The sequence below is a fragment of the Gossypium raimondii genome, chromosome 8, assembly GCF_025698545.1.
Source record: "Gossypium raimondii isolate GPD5lz chromosome 8, ASM2569854v1, whole genome shotgun sequence".
NCBI lineage: Eukaryota > Viridiplantae > Streptophyta > Magnoliopsida > Malvales > Malvaceae > Gossypium > Gossypium raimondii.
In genome coordinates, this window is record NC_068572.1 from 5,854,930 (window position 1) to 5,878,763 (window position 23,834).

The 23,834-nt window shown below is 32.8% G+C and overlaps 1 protein-coding gene across 1 annotated transcript; it reads left to right on the forward strand.

Annotated features, from left to right (window-relative positions):
* Positions 1–15,672: 15,672 nt before the first annotated feature.
* LOC105790513 (uncharacterized) lies at positions 15,673–23,149 on the forward strand. The gene is made up of 7 exons (XM_012618152.2): positions 15,673–16,169; positions 17,324–17,423; positions 18,259–18,321; positions 19,523–19,640; positions 19,936–20,018; positions 20,416–20,477; positions 22,384–23,149. The coding sequence occupies exons 1-7, from the start codon at positions 15,928–15,930 to the stop codon at positions 22,493–22,495; spliced, it is 780 nt and encodes a 259-aa protein (XP_012473606.1). The 5' UTR covers positions 15,673–15,927; the 3' UTR covers positions 22,496–23,149.
* The last annotated feature ends 685 nt before the right edge of the window (positions 23,150–23,834 follow it).

Below are 23,834 nucleotides of genomic sequence, written 5' to 3' on the forward strand. Positions count from 1 at the left end.
CCAAGAATAAGCTAACCTTCAAAAACTTTATTGAAATTTAGCGATTTTGAAAAATAAGAAATGTTTAGCCGTTTTAGTTCGACGAGAAAATCAAAATCCCGTAAGTTAGAGTACGATCCCTCGAAGTTCCGAAGACGACATGAAGTTTGCTCTTAATTTTATTAAAAACATATGTTCTTGAAAATAAAAAAGGTCATTTCGAGTTAACAAGAAAACCGAGACCCCGTAAGTTAGGGTACGATTTCTCGAAACTTCGAAACGCGTTATAAAGCAGACTCAAAACGTAATTTGTTAATTAGCTTGACATATAGGGATAAAAATGATCACATACATTTGAATTTGGCTCACGATACGATAGCGAGAAATACGAGTGTAATTGTATGCATGGCATAATAATACATAGCAATAATATAAATAACAATGTAAATACAAAAGAACAAATTACATATATATAGCAATAGTCTCACATCATATACTATGCCAACATACACAGGTTAATGAATTAAAAGTCGATCAAGGCACCAAGCAAATTAACACACATGAAATTGTACAAGTTTTAAAATAACTAAAAACGAATAGCATGAAAGAAAGGAAATTACAATCGGTAAACCATGTGTTAAAATAAATTTAAAAGAAAAATATATACATATGAGAATTTGAAAAAAATATAGTTAAAAATAAATACTACGTAAAATAATAGTATCTAAATAAATTTTAAAATAAATATTATCTAAGAAGAAAATCAAAATACATAAAATAATATCGTATATTAATTTAAAGAAATAATATATACGGAATGAAAAACTTCATATAATAGTATATATAGTAACATGTATAAAAAGCTTAGAAAAATAATACATATAAAATTAAAATGGCAATACAATAAATTTAAACAATGTTAATAATAAATTTAAAATAATATTAAGCTTAATCATTAAAATAATATTAATTTTAAAATTAAATACATTAAAAATAAGGGAATAAAATTTAAAGAAGATCAAGCACATTAGATTAATAGGGATTAAATTGAACTCAAAACAGAATTAAAGGGAAAAAACGAAAAAAACAAAATGAAGGGAAAGTGCATAATGCGTGAATAACATGAGGGCCAAATGGGATATATTCCCTTCCCTCAAAACGCTGCGTTTTGGTATGGATCGAAATGAGACAAAAATAAAATATCAGGCAAAATTTAAAAAGCCGTTAAAGGATTAATTTGAATGCGTCATAAATGCAGGGGACCATTTGCGCAAATTCCCCATGTGCTATAACACACGCGGATCTAGGACCGGTGGTGGTCATCGGTCCATGGCCTGTGGCGTCGTTTGAGGCCAGCAGGCGGGCCCTAAACGACGTCGTTTCTTACACCATATATAACCCATTTTGAAACCCTAAATCAGCAACCACTTATCAGTTTTAAAACAAACTTTAAAAAAAAGCCGCCTCCCAAAACACTGCTCAGAAATCAGGCCATTCTAAGGCCTTTTGAATCTCGCCAGAACCCCGATCGCGACGAAGCCGGTAGACTCAATAACACCAGGTAATTTCTATCTTTTAACTCTTCCTCCCCCCTTTTCTCTTTTCCTTTTTTACGATTAATAAAATAAAAATAAAAACAGAAAAGAACATTCAGAGAAAAACAAAAGGAAAAGAGAGAAAAAAAAAACCTTCTCTCAAAATTTTTCTTTCGAATTCATTTCTTTCCACCATTTACAAATTTAAATCGACCTTATATAGCCGAAAATAAGAGAGAAAAACAATCAAAATCAAATCTATATCTTTTTCGTTATTCCCCCGTATATTCCTATTATTTTTCTATATCTTTCTTGTTGCGTGGTTGTTTCTGCTGCTGTTGTTTGTTACAGGAGCCAGTTGGAGGCGAGACGCACGCGGGGGAGGCCGATGCGTGCGCAGAGAGGAGCCTGGCTTGACTGCAGCGCAAATTGTACCAGAAACCCCTAGGGGTTTTTGGATGCTTCAAGCAAATGGGCCAGTTCGAGTTGGGCTAGGATTTGGGTTTGGTGTTAGGTTATTCGAGTTTGGGTATTAGGCCTGCTATTGGGTTTGTAAAAAAAAAACTGAATTGTTTTTGGACTTTTAAATTTTTTTACAAGCCCGGGCCAAAATTGGGTATTACATAAATAATTTTAAAATTGAGGGTAACATAAGGCAAAAATTAAAATTTATCATACTTCTAAATAATGCAAAAATATAAGAAAAAAGAGAGGGACAAAAGACCCATTATATATAGGTATGGGTAACATAGGGACTTAAATTAAAATTTTACCATTTTTATATAAGGGAAACAAAAAATAACACTCATAAATAAAGTTTATATATGGGTATATAGATTATATATTATATTTATAATATAATAAATAAATATCAAATCATGTTGAGCCGAAAAGTTTGTCCACAACCTGGCCTAAATAAAAAAATTGGTTCAAAATTTTGTTCAAGCTCAAATTTGAGCTTAATATTTATTTCAAATTCTCTCATATTTCGAATATAAGTCTTTGGATTTAGACGGATAATACAACTCATGAACATCTCTACTTGAAACAAATTCTCACACCAAGTAAGAAAACCAAACAAACCTTTGATTTCAAAACTCCTTAAATAAGGAATAAAGAAAACTCCTTAGTGCCTTGAACCTGATATATTATAACTTTCTTTAACAAATATATTATCTTATTTTTATTAAAATTTACATAATATAATACATGTCAAAAATTGTCAACCATAAATAACATTAAATTGACATAACTTATTGAAACGTTAGTTGCAACTTACGTTGCAACAAGGTCTGACGATAATTGATTGCACTAACAATATTCTCATTTGTGATATTTACGTAACATTACAACAAAACAACACACTCCCTGTAACAGCCCGATTTTGACCATAATCGGAACAGTGGTTTTGGAACCACAAATTCAAGTCTAAAAATATTTTAATATTATTTTTTGTGTTAATTATGTGTGAATTTACATATGTGAAAGTTTCGTGAATTAATTTTATTGTTTGTGTGCTTAATTTGAAAAAATGAGCTTAATCGCGTAAAATGAAAATTTGATGGTTAATTAAGAAAGTGCCTAATTGTTGTTGTCTTTATAAGTTGGAGGCGTTATGTTGTAATTTAGCCAATAATAATAGTTAGTGGATGGCATAATGATGATATGGGATTTATATATATATATATAAAAGTTAAAATAATAATAATATAATAATATATGTTATAATAAAACAAAACATTAAAAGCCACCATTTTATTTTCATCTTTCTTCACCGAATGTAGAAAAGAAAAACAAGGTTTGAAAGCTTGAAACATTCGGCCATTTTGAAGCTTAATTCAATGTTGGTTTTTGTTCGGTTTTTGATAATTTTTACGTTTTTGAGATCGTTGCTTTGAATACTTCAAAACCCATATCTTAATGGTGGTGGCTTTTAATGTTTTGTTTTATTATAACATATATTATTATAATAAAAAAAGTATCAATGGTCTGCTAGGTTAGCACGTCTCTGTCTGCTCCCTCTAGCAGTTTTAGGTTTTTCTTTTTTTGTTTTTGCTGTTTGATTAAAGTGAAGACACCCTCCAATTTTCAAGTTATTCTTTTATTTCTCTATTACGATTTTGAGGTAACATGGAGCCAGATCTAGCAGGATTAACGTTGGAGGAGGAAGAAGATGAAATACTTCAGATTCAAACTGATGGGGGAACGAAAGGAGATACGAAGATTTTGCAACTGGTGGGATGTTTTTTAACAGCAAGTATAGTCCACTTTCCAGCAATGAGAAGTACAATGGCGAACTTGTGGCATCCAGTACGGGGAGTTCAAATTACAGATCTGGGGGAAAAAAGGTATTTATTCCAATTTTTTCATTTAATGGATCTTGAAAGGGTTATAAAATGCTCACCTTGGACTTTTAATAATCACTTATTAATCCTTCATAAGTTGAAAAGGGGGGAGAATCCGTTGAGGATCTCTTTAATCTACACACCTTTGTGGGTCCAAGTATATGATGTCCCAACCGGTTTTACCTCGGAAAATCTGGAAATTCAATTGGGGAATTTTATAGGAGAATTCATGGAGTATGATGGTTCAAGCCTGGGAAGCAGAAATTTTATGAGAATGAGAGTCAAAATTGATATACGGCGCTCTTTAAAACGAAAAAAATAAATAATGTGTTATGGAAAATGCTCATATGTTCAATTCAAATACGAGAGATTATCACTGTTTTGTTTCTATTGTGGTCGGTTAGGCCATAGTGATTATTTTTGCGAAATAAGGATGGAGGTAGGAGCGAAAACTACAGAGATGGGGTGGGACTTGTCAATACGAGCGCAGTCTCATCGAACTCAGATGATGACTAGTGTATGGTTGAGAGAAGAATGTGAGGGACAAGAGAGGCAAAATAATGGGGAAAAGCAAAATTAGGGGAATATGTCAAGTAGGCCGATAGAGAATAATAGTAGGATTACCTTAGATCCAGTACTGGGAATAAATCTAGTAGGGAGGAGACATCATACAGGAGAAGGTAGTAGGAACTGGAGGGGAAATATGGAGAATAGCTTAATGGAACATGATCTTGAAGATGAAGTGATCGTTGGTGAGGAGGGAAAAAAGAGAAATAGAAGGGAAATGGAGGACGTTTTGGCCAAAGAGGAGATTAACGCTTTGGCAGAAAGGAGCAGGAGAGTAGTGGCGGTTAATCATCAATCATCAGCGGCTGCCAAATGGCAAGCCGACCGAGCACAATGAAAATCCTAAGTTAGAATATCCGTAGATTGGGGAGTCCACGGACAGTTCGTAGACTTCGGTATATGCTGAAGTTATATAATCCCCAAATTATCTTTTTTATGGAGACAAAAATTAACAGCAGACAGATGGAGAAGAAGCTATGGGTTTTTTAATGGTATTGATGTTAGTTCAGAAGGTACTAGAGGTGGATTGTGTTTGGCATGGCGAAATGATAAAAAGGTTCAGCTTCAAAGCTACTCAAAAAGGCATATTGATGTGATCATTGATGAAGAAGACGAAGGGCATAAATGGCGGTTTACAGGTTTTTATGGGTCTCCATATCCACAAGAAAGAATTGAGGCATGGAATTTATTACGGCACTTAGGTACGATTGGGGAGCTGCCGTGGATGGTATGTGGTGATTTCAATGAAATTCTGTACAGCTTCGAAAAAAAGGAGGTATACCACGTGAAGAAGGAAGAATGGAAGTTTTTCGAAAGACATTGGAGGAATGTTGGAAACTAGTTCACATGGGAACGGGGGAATTTACCTGAAACTAATATTCAAGAACGGTTAGATAGAGCAGTGGCAACAGAAGAATGGTTACAAATTTTTCCTGAATTCCAGATTCAGCATATCTCGCACACGTTTTCTGATCATTGTCCTTTACTGGTTAACACCAAAAAGGAAAGTGGAGAGAGAACACAAAAAAATTTCAAGTTTGAAGAATGGTGGGTATTAGAGGAGTCATTTTTTGCTGAGGTCAAAACCATCTGGGAACAATCTGAGGGTGATTTCTTATACAAGCTAAATAGTATGAAAAGAGGGCTGGAGCGCTGGTCTAGACAAATTCGAAGTTCAAGAGAAGGAAGGAAAAAGTCGTTACACTCAAAATTGGCCATATTACTTGAAAACGAAAGAGATGACGAAAATTTGGTAGATCTGATCGATACAAAAATCCAATTGAATTTGGAGATAGAAAAAGATGAACGGTATTGGGAACAAAGAGCAAGGGTTAGCTGGCTAAAATTAGGGGATAAAAACACAACATTCTTTCATAAACAAGCAACACAAAAGAGACAAAGGAACTTGATTCGTAAAATGCAGGATGAAAATGGAAGAGAAACGAACGAATTAAAAGAAATGGCAATGATCGCCAGAATGTATTTCCAACAACTTTTCACCGCAGGCAGAAGGGCTAATTATGAGCATGTTTTATCGGGAGTTTCTCAATGCATATCGGGAGAAGATAATTTGATGCTTAAAGAGAGTTATACGAAGGAAGAAATTCAACAGGCCTTGTCAGAATTAGGGCCCACTAAGGCACCCGGGGAAGACGGATTTCTAGCAGTATTTTACCAGAAATGTTGGGCAATTATTGGAGAAGAAGTAACTACTTTTTGTCTCAATCATCTGAATGGACGAATGGGAATAGATCAAATCAACAAAACAAATATCGTTTTAATCCCAAAAATCTCAAATCCGGTGGATATTTCTCATTTCAGACCCATTAGTTTGTGCAATGTTATATACAAATTAATGGCTAAAGTTATTGCGAATCGACTTAGGAAAGTCCTGGACAAATGCATTAACCCTGCACAAAGTGCTTTTGTGCCGGGAAGATTGATTTCGGATAATGTGTTGCTGGCCTATGAACTTCTCCATACGCTAAAACAGAAGTGAGCAGGGAAGAAAGGATTTATGGCGGTCAAACTGGATATGAGCAAGGCATACGATAGGGTAGAATGGAGTTTTGTAGAGGAGGTAATGAAGAAAATGTGTTTTGACTCAGAGTGGGTGACTATACTGTTAAGATGCGTTACTTCAGTTTCTTATTCAGTGGTTATTAACAATCACATTGGAGAATCTCTCTATCCAACTAGAGGACTCCGACAGGGGGACTCATTGAGTTCGTTTTTATTTTTATTTTGTGGAGAAGGTCTTTCTAGTCTTATGAAGCTGGGTATGATGGAGAATAGGGTAAGAGGAGTTAAGGCAAGCAGAAGTGGGCCACCGGTTTCACATTTACTTTTTGCAGATGATTGTTTGTTGTTCGGGGAAGCTACAGAGAGGAGTTCAATTTATTTAAAACAGATTCTGCATAATTATGAAGTTTGCTCAGGATAAAAAGTAAACTTTTCAAAATCCACGATTTTCTTCAGCAGCAATTCCTAAGAAGAGGAAAGACGAACAATTACTCGAGTTCTTGGAGTGCGAAGGTCTGATGATATGGAAAGATATCTAGGGTTACCTAATTTGGTGGGGAGAAGGAAAAAGGAGGCGTTCCAGATTTTGAAAGACAAGTTCAAACAACGAATTGAAAATTGGAGCATCAAGTATCTTTCACAAGGAGGTAAGGAGATTTTTATCAAAGCAGTTTTACAATCCATACCAACATACGCAATGTCTTGTTTTTTACTTCCCAAGTCTTTATGCAATGAGTTAGAGGGAATTATTGCAAAGTATTGGTGGCAAAAAAATAAAAGGAAAAAAGGGATACATTGGTGCGTATGGAAAGACATTTGTTTACAAAAAGAGTCGGGTGGTTTAGGTTTTAGAAGTTTTAATAAGTTTAACGTGGCATTATTAGCCAAACAGGGTTGGCGTCTTTTCAACTATCTGAGTTCTTTGTTAGCCCGAGTTTTAAAAGCCAAATATTTCCCAAAAATAAATTTCTTAAATGCTTCTTTGGGTAACCTACCTTCACTCACCTGGAGGAGTATTTGGGCATCAAAAAAGCTTTTGTTGGACGGCTTATGTTGGAGAGTTGGAACATGGAATAGTATTTCGATATGGAATGACCATTGGATACCGGGAGTTATGAAGACAATTTACGAACAACAAAGAAATGATGGAATAAGATTAGTGTCGACTTAATCAACGAAGGAAGTAAAACATGGAACAGAGATTTGATTGTCAATACCTTTAGTATGGATATTGCGAAGAAGATAATGCAGATTCCGCTTTCAAAATCAAGCCAAGCAAACTTTCAGGTATGGAAAGGGGAGGCAACCGGAATCTTCTCAGTAAGAAGCGCCTATAAACTATTACAAGAGTCTACTACAAATCCTAATGCTTATTTACAGACCCATATAAAATTTTTTTTTAGGAAACTATGGAATCTAAATTTGCCTTCAAAAATCAAGATAACAGTGTGGAAAATCGCATGGAATTACATTCCAACTTTCTCCAACTTAAAGCTAAGAAGAATAATGACGAAGATCGATGTCCAAGTGCGGACGGGAAGTCAAGATAGCGAACATGTCTTTCAAAGGTGCCCTATTGTGGAAGAAGTATGGAGTCGGTTGAATTTTTATGGATACTTAATAATAGTCATTTAGATCTATGGAGTGGCTTACACAGGTTTTCGGTGAAGGAACAAATGAACAAATGTCGAAGTTTCTGCTGTGGGCTATGGATAATCTGGACAAGTAGAAATAAATTTCTTTATGAAGGTAAAATCGATTACCAGTTGGGACTTATCCAAGAAAATCAAAAGTTATATTTTAGAGCTAGATGGTATTAAAGAACGGAACTCACCTTAGTAACCATTATAAGGTCTAGTCGAGGCTACAAAAGCGAACAAGGCCATCTTCTTCGATGCGACTTTTGACTTCGAATAACAGATCTGCGTCGAGCCTAGTTGTTAAGGGAGGAAGGAAGAATCGTGGTTGCAAAGTCGTTCCTCCATGAAAATGTTGCTTCACCATTCGCAGCAGAGGCATATGCAGGGTACTAAGCAATAATGTTAGGGATTTAATTGGGATTTCTTACTTTAGACATTCTTGGAGATTCAAAAGCGGTTATATCAAAATGTCAAAGGAGAATCGTGATGATTCGTAAATAGGAGCAATCATCAATGATATTCAAGCTTTACAAGGTTTTTTCAAAATATCGTGTTCTTCTTCATACCAAGAACTGGAAATATCGAAGCACATAGATTAGCAAAAGAAACGCTTACGAAGGAGAGGAACAATACGGAAGGAGAGACTTTAAGAGTATTCTATGAAGAGCGGGACCCAACTCATTGGTTTATTTGAACAAAGGAAAGGAGATAAGTTTTAGAAAGGGTGAAAGACGTTTGAGATGAAAGAAGAAATGTCGGTTAGTAAAAGTAATCGAGAAACAAAAGATTTGAAGGATTTGCTTTTACTTTTCGGTGGCCTTGGACAGAGGAAAAGACAACATGATTAATGCAGCTATTGACCGCTTAATTTGGAGTTTTGATTTTTGATTTTTTAATTTTGTTTGTTTTTGGGCTAAACTAATGTAAGGCCGTTTTCTTGTTTTTAGGATTTAATTATTGGGTCTAGCCCAATATGGACAATTGTGTTTTATTTCCATGTCTAATCCAAATAATTTAAAAAAAACATATATTATTATATTATTATTATTTTACCTTTTATTTATATATATATAAATCCCATATCATCATTATGCCATCCACTTACAACATAAGGCCTCAACTTATAAAGACAACAACAATTAGGCACTTTCTTAATTAATCATCAAATTTTCATTTTACGCGATTAAGCCTTTTCTTTCAAATTAAGCACACAAACAATAAAATTAATTCACGAAACTTTCACATATGTAAATTCACACATAATTAACACAGAAAATAATATTAAAATATTTTTTAGACTCGAATTTGTGGTTCCAAAACCACTGTTCCGATTAGGGTCAAAATCAGGCTGTTACAGGGAGTGTGTTGTTTTGTTGTAATGTTACGTAAATATCACAAATGAGAATATTTTTAGTGCAATCAATTATCGTCAGACCTTGTTGCAACGTAAGTTGCAACTAACGTTTCAAGAAGTTATGTCAATTTAATGTTATTTATGGTTGACAATTTTTGACATGTATTGTCTGGGACATTGGCATCGTATTTGATTCGTGTAAGACCCTGTCTGGGACAGTGGCATCAATATGTGATTACATGTAAGACCACGTCTGGGACGTTGGCATTGTACGAGTCTTTCGACTATCTAAGTATCCTTTTTAATTCCGAATGGTTCAACGGGCAAAGATAAGTTGTGTACGAATGTATAAATCAGGCTAAGTGACCAGGTATGTGATAGTTGATTACCTATTTGAAAATAAGGTAAGTTGTATACTTGAATTGATGATATGAAGTTATGTGAAATATGAATTATGTGATTGCATATTTGAATATATATGTATTCGGCCTTTGATGTATATGTGCATTGAGGAAAGTGATGATTGATTATATTAATGTTCAATTGATTATTCGGTAAAGAGGGAAGTTATTACAAATTATATAAGTTTTGATATATAAGTTGATAAATTGAATTATATGTGAAATTATAATGATTTATTACTAATTGTCTAGCTTAATTTATGTAAATAATTAAATGTTTATTTGCTTATGGCTTACTAAGCTTTAATAGCTTACTGTGTGTAATCGCTTTCAATTTTATAGATTTGGAAGTTGGTTAAGAGCACGGGAATCGTCAGAGAAGTCTATCACACTATCGACTATTTTCGGTATTTTACTAAGTCTGAATTTAAACTTATGGCATGTATAGTCTAATTAATATGTTTGATTTTTGGGTATGTAAATATGAGCCATGCAAAAAAAATGGCTTATTTATTTTGTTAAGCATGGTTTTATACTTTTGATCAAGTGATAGATATGTTGATTTTGGTATTTCACTATGGCATATTTATTTATGTGAATTATGTTTGATATGTTTTGTTAAGAAGGTGGTAAATAATTGGCATAGGTGAGCTTAGTTAAAGCATATAAGTGAAGTGAGTTTGGTATAATATGTTAATATCTGAATTGGCCATGGTATATATGTATATATTATGGTGTTTTAGTCATGTGCTTGGTAATGAGGTAAATGATATTCAAGCTTAATTAATCTTGGTTATGTGTTATATATATATATGATATGTGTGATATGTTTGGTTTTAGTCGTAGTGTTTCAGCTATGGTTTATTTATAAGTAAATATATGTGAATCTTGTTTGATATGCTTTGTTAAGGTATTGTTATGTAATTTAGTAATTAAGTGAACTCGGAAATGGCATATTTTGACTTATGATTTAATGGCTAAATCTTGTACAATTTATGAGGTTATTTATGGATGTCAATTTGTTATGAAATAAATTAGAAATGTGGAGTATTTAATAAAGGTATGATTTGCTCATGCAAGTGGACTTAATATTCGATTTTATATTTGTAAAATGATATGAATTGTATGGATTTTTTTGATATGGCTAAAATGGTGTATTCATATGCATAAACTTGTAATAGATAAATATGCATGTTTTGGTCTTTTAAATGATATATATAAATGATTTTAAGGTAGGTTTAAAATTTATGAATAAGACATACAAATTGGGTAATGATAGTTAAGTGAGTAATACAAGTTTGAATTTAGCTTTTATAAATTTATTGGATTAGTCGATTAAAGGATAAGTTGATTTGTATTGAGTGTATATAGTTTATGATTGAATGATTTCATTGAAATGGTCATATGTGTATAATATAATGACATCAAAGGTATGTACGACCATAATATAATGTTACTAATGTTGTAAATGTGATTGGATATTAAGTTGTATACATATTGGTTTCATTATGTACATATCTGAAGTTATGAAATGCAATGTTTGATATTTAGATAGTGAAATTATGTCTTGACATATTTTATATATATGAAAAGTGAAGATATATGCTTGAATATGATTTAATTATGAAAATGTCATTAATATGATGGATTTAGGAAATCAAATATTAAAAGTATTATATAATTTAACATGACTCGATGTATACAAGTTTGGTTGAATTTGTTAATTATAGAATATGTTCGATTGAGCTTTGATGTATGTTTAAATTGAATTAGTTTGAATTTTGAAATGTGTTTATTTGTGATACATGTTTAGTAAGGTATGATTGATTTGAATTGTAATTGTCATTTTATATATTTGAATTTAAAATAAGTAAATTGAGGATATTCAAGTTTGATAATGTTATAAATGTATCGTTATTCTTTGGTGTATGAAATGAGATAAATGATTGTGCTGAATTGTGTCTTGTTCGGTAATGCCTCGTAACCCTAATCTGGTGACGGATACGGGTTAGGGTGTTACACTCCCAATACAAATTAAAAGTATAGGAAACTGGACATGTTGAATCGAAACATATTACTTCTGTCACAATACATCCACAAAATTACCATGCATTTTAAGAAAGCAAGAATAAGTCTATTCAAAACAATTACAAGAAACCAAATAGAAAATTGTTAAGACATGTTAGAAGTTGTGTGACCCAAATTTTTACTAAAATAATTACAAGTGGCAAGATAGGGGAATCTACGAGTGCGAAGGTCGAAGTTTACTTCCTCTATTTGATGTTGATTAGAATAAGTTTTTTTAACTTATTACACTACTTCTATTTGATTTTGATTAAAATAAGGTTTTAAACCTATAAATAGGCACCTCTTGTATCATTCGAATTCGACATAGTGAATTTTTTTCTTCTCTACCTGTGGTTTTTCCCGAAAGGACGTCCACGTAAAATTCTTAGTATTCTATTTTTCTTTATTTTCTTTGCAATATATTGCCGTTCTATTTTTTCACAAGACATAACGATAGGCTTCCATCCACTAACTCCCACTTACTCAACATTTCTCCCCCCTTTTGTAAAATAACAAAGGGAGAAAAATTTTATTTATTAGCAACCTTTAAATTAATTTTGTATCAAAGAACTTTAATCCTCTCTCTATTAAACAAGTTGAGCTAATTATTGAGGAACTTCAACTAAGACTTAAGATGTTCAAACATTATTGTCATGTTCATTATTTTCTCGATCATTCTAGAAGCAATAGTCGTTAATGGTACAACATCATCGAACTCACTAGTATGGTTTGATAGGGTTTATAATAGATTCACTTGTTGCTTTTTTTATTACAGCTGGAGGTGCAATAACTTTTGCCTATTTCGCAATTGTGATTGTTTCTTCAACTTCAACATTAACATTATGTTATTCTTGTTCTATTACTACATCGATGTCTTTAGTAGACTCTCTAACATGAGAAACAACCTCTGGTTATTATTTGCCAACGAAATTAACTTCAACCATCTCATCAAGCAATTAATATCGTCAAAGTTTTATTGCAAAACAATTGAGGTTTTCAACTCTTTTAAAGTAACAATGACAACCTCTTCTATCTGGTCATCATCATCACTAATAGCGATTAACTTTTTAGTAATAATTTTCTCAAACGTATAATAATTACTAACATAAACTAAACCCATAATATAAGAAACCATCAACACTAGAAAACACAACATTATCACTCCTTTTTGACAAATAAGTTAAAGTAATGACTTGTCCTCGTTAAGATACCATTTTCAACCTATAATACCAATAAAAGAATATAAAGTAACATCCACACCAACAAGTAGGTATTACTGTCATCAAAACTTGGATCAATGATACTTTGTGACAATAACAATTTATTGCAACATTAAAAACAACAAGGTTTGACTATTTCTCTTTATCCTCGAAATTACAAAAGATATCTGTGTATTCATGTCATTAATGCTTATCATACTTACAATAACATCTAATTTAAATATAAAAGTTTTACTTTATATCATAAAATATTTAAAATAATTATAAAATTGAATATTTGTTTGGAAAAAAAATTAAGTACTAATTTAAACATTAAAGCCAAATTTAGATTCTAAAAGTGTATTTACCCTTTAGTTTACAACTACAACCCTTGCTTAAAAACTATTTGTTTTTTAACTAACAAGTATGATGAATTATACTCCTTTATTGTCATAAAATGTCACAATTTAAAACTATGGAGTTAAACTTTTTAACTTTAACATAACTTATTTTAAATATTTTAATTAATTAAATTTCACGAATTTTTTAAAAAACTATTCTATTGAATTGTTCTTACATCATTGAATATTAAAACTAAAAAAAACAAAGTTAAAATTTAGAATAAATTACATAATTAGTCACTTAATTACGAAAATTTCAATTTTGTCATTAACGTCTTCAATCACTTTTGTTCGGTCATCCTTCGTTGAATTATCAATGAAAAAAATGACATGACCCTTTTACATTGGTATAATAACATATTTAGTTTTCAACACTTAAATATTCTATAATTTTAATCCTAATTTTAAATAATTCAATAAATTTAGTACTCCATAGTTTTATCAATTTGCTCTTCAAATACATCTATTAGTCAAAATCTATTATAGGCAACAAGATGATGACAAAATAAATTCAAGGATAATTTTCACATAACAATGGTTAAAACTGACTGTAGGAAGCTAATAGAAAAGAATGGGATGATATGAATATTGGACTTAAATTTAGTCTTATGAAATGGAATTAAGGCTTGGGAACATCAACTTGGTTATTGAAGGACTTGAAAAGAAGGTATAGGAATTTGATTTTTTTTGTTTTCTTCTAAAGATATTTCACTTAAAACATTGTCCAAATCTAGTCTAGATAAAAATATTAAATTCGAGCTCAATTTGATCCATCTATATTTTTTATATAAAACAAAATTTTAAAAAAACAATACATCAAATATATTAAAATATTAAAATAAATATTTATCAATAAATTAAAATATACAAAAAATTACACTTAAAATAACATTAAAATAATTGCAACTTAGCAAGCAAATACCTCTAAAATAATAGCAAAATTAACAATAAAATAAAAGTTATACAATATCCAAACAACAATAACAAAATATAATAATATAATAGCAAAACAAAAGAAAAAAAAAACAGAGAACTTTTTTTTAGTTAAATTTGAGTTGGGTCAAGCTCAGACAAAAAAATTATTACTCAAAGACCCAATCTATTTAATTTTTTTTTTCAAACCCATTCCTCGAAGTTATAATTTTACTTAAAATCTTACTTTTTGAACGGGTCAATATGACATAGGGTGAGTTTAGATGGACGATTGGGTGTGGTGCAGTGCGTTTAGCTTACTTTTTGTCTCACGCTACAGTATCACTACAGTATCTAATCTCACCGCCACCGCTATTTTTACACTAACAGCAGATAAACGCACCGCATATCCAAACTCACCCATAATCAGTTATAGTAATAACTAGTGGTAGTTGCGTTAAATGGGTTTGTATTTGGTGGTTGCTGGTGTTTGATCTAAATGAAAAACATATTTTTAATAATTTAAGTAGCAGTTTGCATGCGAGAATTGAAAATGGAGGATAGCTTGTTTTCTGAGTTTAGGAAAATTGATTTAGGGAAAGGAAATGACAACATTTAAAATTGATTTAGGAAGATATGATTAAGGATTAAATTGATAAGATTTGTAAAATGGAAGGTTTAATTTGTTGAATTATTTAGAATTAGAATTAAATTTATAAAATGTGTTAGAATTGAGAACCAAATGGGATTATACCAATTTAAAAGGTCATATATCATTTGATTTAATGGAGCATGATTAAAATAGAAACATCGAAAATATTAGTAGTTAAATGGAAAATTTTTATAATTAGATGATTAAAATAAAAATACACTAATAATTGAGTGACTAATTATATAATTTCTTTAAAGTTTAATTCTAACAATTAAAATGGGACAAGTTTAGTGGGAGAGATGATTTCAACCAAACCTCATAATTATTGGCACCCATTTGTCCGTATAATATTTTCTTTGTCTCTAATGCATAAATAAAAAAGAATAAAAAATCTATCAGAAATATAAAAATGAAAAAGTTACTTCAGATATTTTGTGAGGGGAGGGCTACGTAAATATATATCTCTTTATTTCTTGCAATTTATTATTACAGCTCGGTAATAAAAGGGCAAGCGGATTAAATTTCAAAGAATTAAAAAGGGGAAAAAAAAAAAGAGCATCTTAAAGCATGCTAAAAAGAGAAAAATCTGTCACTTTCTCGGGAAAAAAGTGAAAAAAAAAAAGATTCGCATTTTTAGGTTGGCAATTGAAGAACAACTCTCCTCCATTTCTATCCCTTTGCAAGAAGCCACGCTTTCCTTCTCCCTTTTGTTCTCTGATTAATTACAATTGTCCCAGCAGACATTTAACATCACAATTATTCCAAATAATAGATAAATTTCCAATTCATTAGCTCACATCGTTAGAATTCGAGAGAACCAGAAAGGATTTTAGCTTTTTGTTATATATGATTAATGGCTGCGAGTGCGAATCCGACGGGGAATCATCAGGAAGGTTCGTCGAACCAGAACGTAACGCCTTCTCCTCCTCCAACTGCCAATGGTGTTGCCGTCAATTCGAACAATAGTGGGGGCAATACATCGACCGCCGCCGCCGCCGTCTCGGCTGACACGCAGTCCGCGTTGAGGCACAACCCTGGCATCTCCCTCGACTGGACTCCTGAAGAACAAACGATGCTCGAAGATTTGCTCGTCAAGTAAGCTTAAGTTCCCTCTCCGTCTTTAACACTTCATTTTGTACCTCTTTTATCGTTTTGTTCCTTTCGTTTGCTTTTACTTGTGTGGAACTTGTTACTCACTCTTTAATTTAATAAGCTTAAAAAAATCATTGGGAACTGGAAATATCATTTACACATTTATTATTAATTTTCAAATTTTATACATGATTCAAAGATGTACTTGTCTTTTTTGATGTGCGAGCTTTTCAGTTTTAGCGACTATTGTTTGTTGCTCAATTATGATTTTGTAGGCTTGAGGGAATTGAAGAGATACTTTTGTTCTTCCTTTATTCCTTTTTTCCCCTTGATGAACTTGCATTGTTTCGTACTTTAAAACCAAGGAGTTCTTTGCACAAAAGACATTTGGCTAACTCCTAATTGGACATGTCTTCGTTTTGGTAAAACATGCTTCCATATTACCTTGTTTTTCTTCCTTGGTCAAACTTTATGCTAGATACAGTATCATGGACTCTCCGTTTAAGTGATGTGGTTTGAGACAAACCAATAAAATATTGTTCCATAATATTCTTCAGTCTTGGGTTGAAAGATGGTTGGTGAGTACAATAGTGTTGCTTGAGTTGCTATGAATTAGAATACTATCGTTTGCCAGTTCCAATTCATTACGAGGAGCTTGCTGTCTAACACTATCCAATAATTCGTGGCATTGTGACCACATAAATTTGTGGTGTGGCTTCTTTTTCACCATCTTGATGTTTAGTTCAATAAAAGCTATTTCACTTGTTACTTGCATTTATGTTGTTGTGATATTCTAGAACGAGTAATATTTCCAAGGCATAACTATTAGCGTGCTGGTTCCAGTTAAAGTGGCCTGTTTCTTATTTAGTCTATAGTTGATCTGGTGGTCGTCCATCTAAACTCCTCATATAACTGTCCCGTCAGAAATCTAAAGTATGCTTAATTGTGATGCTGGCTTATATAATAGCTTCTGTTATATATGTTACTTGTTTTGGTAATTTACTCTGCCAAAAATTACTAATGTGTTTTCTCTTGGTTGAGTTTTGGGCATATTTGCTTTTTTCCCTGTTTATTTTTTGGGTCCCATATTGTTTTCCTTGTATATTTCTTCACTTGATTTTGATTACTGAAGGCTTGATCAATATCTCTGTTTGCAGGTATACCTCCGATTCAACCATAGTTCGCTATGCTAAGATCGCAATGCAGTTGAAAGACAAAACAGTTCGGGAGGTGGCACTGCGTTGTAGATGGATGACTGTAAGTTGGTTACAACTTGATTATTTTAAATCAAATGTTTCATTTAATGTGAATGTCAAGAGTTTCTCTTTAGAGCTCGTGTAAAGGGATGTATTTGTGCTGATTTTATTGGAGGGAGAACCCAAAATCTGGTATTTTTGACATGTAGTCCTTACCATAGGGTAGAGACAGGACTACTAATAATGAGGTGGGACTTACTATAAGCTTATTGATGCCTAATTTATATTTCTAAAATGCATTAAATTGCAATGACATTAAGCTCAATTCCAGCTTTAATGTCCTAGGCTTTTTTAAGAAATGAATTTTAGATTATGTTTCATATCATATTAAAAATTCTACTTATCTAGAGCTATAAGATTCTAATTAAAGTTCAGTGTATTATAGCAGAAAGAAAGATGTCTAACATTCTTCAATGGCATGATAATAATCGTGGATCATTATTCATGGATAAAACAATTAGCTACTGATTGTGTTTATGACTGACTTTTCTTGATTCCTTGTTTAGCTGATTATCTGCCTTCTGAAAACTACTGTATGAGATAGGTTTTCAACTAATTCTTATGTTTTTCTCCTGCTACTTCTTGATGGATGCCTTATTTTTCTAATTCGTTTGTCATCTGGAAAAGTTCTATAGCTCATTGGAAAAAAGGTCTATAGCTAGTTTGGCTGCTAGCATTCCTCTTTAAAAAAATTGTTCTATTCTGTAATTTTGTATGGCATAATGTCTATAGAATGTGTCATAATCATTTTGTTTGTATTTGTAGTAAATATGCATATATATATATATGCATTGTATTTGTGTGCCAAAAAATCACCTAGTTGAATATGCTTGCAGAAAAAGGAAAATGGCAAACGAAGGAAGGAGGATCATTCAGCAAGGAAAAATAAAGACCGAAGGGTATTTTTTTTTCAGAATCTTCATGCTAGTACAATTTATATGTTCAATGTACTTATACACTGCTTTATATTTCACAATTGTTCCTTAAAGTATGTCTTCGGAAGAAAGTTCTTTCCCTGTGATCGTTTCCTGAATGAAATTACCTAGCCCGTTTGGTAACTTTTGTAGTTTCTTATTCTCTCTATGAATTCTAAATCTGTTTCCTATGGTCACTTAGTTTTTAGTTTCTGAATCTGTTTCTCTATGAATTCTAAAGCCCGTTTGGGCTTTCTTGACATGACAGTTGCTTCAAATATATATATCACTCACTACTCCTGTGATTGTTATACACTCATCATCCTTCATTACACATGCATATTGAAGTTCTTGAAATAAAGGTGTGCCTGAAATGATTCAAGCAGGAGGCAACCAGATAACAAATTAAGGTTACATAAGTAGCTGGTATATGTAACACAATTATGTAATTTCCACTGTGCCTTAGGTGCATGTTTAATTGACTATCTGATAAATAAAGCTTAAAATCTTGGGCATAACTAGATATGGTTGAAAGTTGAAACTTGTGCAGAGAAGGTCTACTCCATAGCGTGTTCAACCCAGATAGATCTTTTGCATGATATTCCACACTAATTCTTTCTTTTGTTTTTTTTTCAAAGAAATTTCTTTATGGTATTAGGAGTTTTTGTCAATGCTCTAGCTTATCATTGTTAAGCTCAGTTGGTGATGGGAGTGGAACTGCTACTCCTTCCCATTAAAAGTTTCCTCAGCCCTACGTGTGTAATTGAGCCGAGCTGAACCCAAAAAGTGGCAAGCTCAAGCTCGACTTGAAATTCGGGGATTGATACTCAGCTCGGGGTCGATTGAACATCAATTTCTAAGCTCGAGCTTGGCTTGTGACATAATTGAGCTACTCAAGCTCAAGCTCGATTAAGTTCATTCATAGTTGGATTAGCATTGTGAGCTGTTCAAATAGACTATTGTATAGCTCAAGCTGCTTGAGCTTGAGTTTGGCTCAATAATCACCAAATTGAATTTGAGTTTTTTTTTTTAGTCAAATTTGAATAGCTTGCGAACACCCGTGTCTCATTTACACCTCTAGTCAGTCCTCTTGTTTATGCATTCATCTATTTGCATCTCAGTTCTTTTCTTAGTAGGCTACTTTTGTTTTTGTAACCTCAAGTTTGATAGCGACATTGTTTCACAGGAGAAGGGTACGGACACTTCGGCGAAGCCTACACCTCATTTAACAACTAGACCTAATGGTCCTTCATATGCTCTACCAATGATCCCTATGGACAACGATGATGGCATCCTATGTGAAGGTTTGGTTAAAACATATATTAGAGAGGACCTCACTGTTTTCCAATATAAAAATTACAGCTGGGCAGAAACTTTGAGCTGAAATGCTCAATCAGCGGAAATAAAATAGCCATGTTTTTATTTTAAAAATTATTAATTAGGATGCACGGTAATTCTTTGGAGCTGACAAGAGTCACTGGGCACGTAGAGCATAAACATTACATTGAGTTTAAAATTTACCAACAGAAAAGTGTACAATCAATTTGCTTTCTTTACACTTTTTTCTAAAAAAATTAAGAATTTGAATTGTCTTTTCAGCCATTGGTGGTGTGACGGGAGAACTGTTTGAACAAAACGCTCAAATGTTTAATCAGATTTCTGCAAATTTTGCAGCTTTCCAGGTGATGCATGTAGTTTCAATAGAATTTTCTCCATAATTATGTGCTACAGAGACCTGCTATTCTTCTGAGCAAATATGTTCTAATTTTGCATTCATTAGTGCTGCTGTTGCTTCATTTCATTTTATGTGGTTGAGATCTCCCTCTCTCTCTGTTGGTTTTTATCTTGACAAATAAATCATATTTCGTTGGAGTTGAAATCTTTATATTATATTCCTCTAAAACTTAATATTTTTTTTAATCCCTTGCTTATATGTGGTCATTGTTGATTTTGATTGAAAGTGGCAACAGGGTAAAATAATGGAATGAAAGGGGGGGAAATCAACTTCATGTACTTAATCCCCTAATAGCTAATGGCTACTTTATTGATTGATATTATTACCATTTATTTTCCATCCAGGTACATGATAATATAAATCTCTTATGCAAAGCCCGGGACAATATCCTCACAATCATGAATGAGTATGTTACCTCTATGATTTGATTTTTCTGTTTTGTCCAAATTAGAGATTTCTTTAATATTTGTTTTATGCTAATAGGACTTCATCGTAATTGCATTTTTATTGCACGAGTGCAAGTCTATAAACATTCATTTCCATGTGATGTGAAATGGTATTTTTATGGCAATCATGGACTCTTTTTCTTGTCAACAGTACCATTCTATTAATTTATTTAGTTTCCTTCATAGGAAATGATGAACATGAAAAAGCAGTCTAGGCTGGAAGCACTGTTTTTATGGTATTATAGGGGAGGGCATTTCTCATGTTCTAATAGCAAACTAAAACTAATTTCTTAGTAATGAAAATGAGAAAATGATCCTAGTACTTGTCAATCTGAGGCAATAGCCGTAAAATTTTCTGTTGAGAGTATGGTTGGTTGTTTTGGCTTCTCAGCTTCTTTTTGGTAGCTATTTTACTTTCCTGTGCATGCTACTAAACATTCATAAAGTTTTACCTATCATTAAAGGACTAGCTATTTTTCACCATGTGAGATGTTAAAAGTTATATATCACCTGATGCTGATGCAAGATAGGTTTGGCTTGTTGGTCTAATTATCAAGCCACACTTAAGTTTGTTATGTTTTTGCCGAGCAAAGTTAACAGCCACTGATGTACAAAGATAATTCATATTTATCATTATGTAAAGATTCTGAAACCAAAATTGAGCAGCAAGTCAAATTTTTAGCCTTCCTACCTTGATGTCTAGATGCCTATGTCATTGTCATTAATATATTGGGTTTATTGTCTACCCAAAGTCAAGAACTTGGAACAACTTGCGGGATTCAAAATCAAATTGCATGAGCAATAGCTAGACCCATCCAAGGGCAGGGCTACACGTCCGACCGATAGGTTTGGTCGTCCTTAGTTGGGCTAGGACAAGGTGTTTTTATTTAAAACTTTAATGATAATACGGATATTTTTATTTAAATTTATTTATAAATATGAATCTTAATCTAAAATATAGCAAAATGAGTTATTCGGGCTTGTCTGGGTGCAGCCCGAATGAGCTTGGGTAAGAGATTTGAAAATTTTCCAGGCTCCAAGCCCGGCCCATGAGCACCTCCACCAGAAGCCATTTGGGTGATCAGTTTTTTCTCCCAATAGCTGAATTAGAGTGGAAAATGGCGTAAGCAAAGCTCCTTGGAGCATGTAAATAGGCTCTGTTCTGCCATCTGGTAGAGAACAATTTTGAAATAACATTTTGCTGAGGGGGGGTCAGTCTTGGACCCTCAAACAGTGGATGTATTGTTTCCGAGCAATACCTCAACTATTTGAGGGTCCAAGACTGACCTCCCCTCAACACATTTTGTCCTCCATGTTGATGCGTTCACCTATTATTGTTGCAAGCTATTTTGTTAAAGAAATTGGCACTAGTTTCATTTGACATTTGGTTTGTACAGAATTCATTAAGCTAAGGTTGTAAGTCGTAAGGGTCGAGGAAGTGAAAAGGTTAAGACATTTCCTGCTGTGTGTATATATATTGTTATAGAATTCATACACATCCTCTTCATGGTTTAGGTTTTGACTGAATTATATAAATTATGCAAACGCATGGGGGCTGACCCCCAGCTAAGCCTGATCCTTTATTTCTATTTTGATTTACCCCCGACTGGCTCTGGAGCTGCATAGATGATTAGTTTTTGGAACAAGGATGATGAACCTTGTGAGTAAGGACCATGGATCTTCATCTCTTCCTCTCTCAATCTCCCTATATTTAGTGGAAAGTCGGACAGAGATGATCGTGTTGTGTAGCTTCCTGTTTTGATAGAGGGGAATGATGAGAAAGTTCCATCCCTCATGAATGCATTATTTATTGTCTTATATATATTATCTGCAGTAATTCAACGATTTTTTTTCATTTTTTACCAGTTTGAATGATCTGCCAGAGGTAATGAAACAGATGCCTCCGCTTCCGGTTAAGGTGAATGAAGAACTAGCCAACAACATCCTCGGTCATGCATCGCATCAGATGAAATCATGATTCGGGGCTCTTACTGATTTCTGACCATTTGTCTCAGGGCTCGGAATACTCAAGTAAAATCCGAAAGACAAGGTAAAAAAGAAAGAAAAAAGAAAAGAATAATCTGGCCCCCTTATCATTTTATCAAAATTAAAATGGTTTTCCATGTGTGTTATTTCTGATAGATTAGAATGCAAAAGTTCCATTTTTCACCCCATGATTTATAACTTTGCTTCAACTTTTGATTAATTTTAGGAACTATTGTTAGTCAGCGTAGCTTGTGAATATATATGTAGGTGTGTAGAACGAAATCCCTTTCTGTACTATCATCATTGCTTATATTAGTCACTCACCCAGGCTTAGAGTTGAGTGCCGGACACCTGTTATGTGTCGACGCAGGTAAACTCAATTCTTTATTAAGAATTTTTTTTCATACATTTAAAAGATTTGTGTTTCGCATGCATATCCGAACATACATCCAATGTACCAAATACACAATACGTTAAACCTTGTAAACCTTGTGTAGCTGGAAAGTTTGGAATGGTTGATATCACAGAAATGTTTAGAGGAATTACCAAAATGTAACATTCCTTCCCTACCAAGTATTCTCAAGTTTCGATGTAATAAAAATTTGAATACAAGACTGGCATGAATTGCTATGTTAATTTTTATTTATTTAATGCGTTGTTGACGAAATAACTAGATAGTTTCATATGATGTGTTATGTGTACGTGGACATTATGTCAATGTCTAGGGGCTAGTCATTAATAGTAAAAATGGATAGAACTTTTAATAAGATCAATTACTTGATTTATACTAATTTATCTATTTTTTTTTGAGTAAATAAAATAAAATATACTCTTAACAGACTAATAGACCCAGGAAATTTGAGAATTGGGCTGACCCAATGTGAAATTTGGACTTTAGCACTGGATGGAGGGTGATATAATTATTGTAAATTCCATATGTAATAGTTTCTCTCTTTTTTCGGGTTTCAGTCTATTTTGAAATTTATTTCCATTTTTGATATAAACAAATGCCTGCCTGTGAAGTTCAATATTTCTAATCGAAATCGAATTTTTTAACCGGACCCTATTAAACTCATTTAATCAAGCTCAATTTCTATGCTTCGGCATAAGCTCAAAGTGAGGTTTTTTTTTTTAATTTTAATTATAAATAAAAGATTTTAACGGAAAGCAAACAATAATTAGGCCTACATGTTAGTGAAGTGCAAAGAGATTCTAACTCGGATGAATGAGCTCAAGCTGTTCGAGCTCAACTCAATAACGATTAAATTGAATTCATTTTTCTTTTTAAGCTAAACTTGAATAACTTGAGAGCATAACTATCTCAATTATAC

Excerpts from the sequence above, each read along its gene's own strand:
- LOC105790513 (XM_012618152.2), top strand. The coding sequence starts at position 15,928 with ATGGCTGCGAGTGCGAATCCGACGGGGAATCATCAGGAAGGTTCGTCG. Across the intron at positions 17,424-18,258 it reads TGCGTTGTAGATGGATGACT|AAAAAGGAAAATGGCAAACG; the intron begins GTAAGTTGGTTA and ends ATATGCTTGCAG. Across the intron at positions 19,641-19,935 it reads TGATGGCATCCTATGTGAAG|CCATTGGTGGTGTGACGGGA; the intron begins GTTTGGTTAAAA and ends TTGTCTTTTCAG.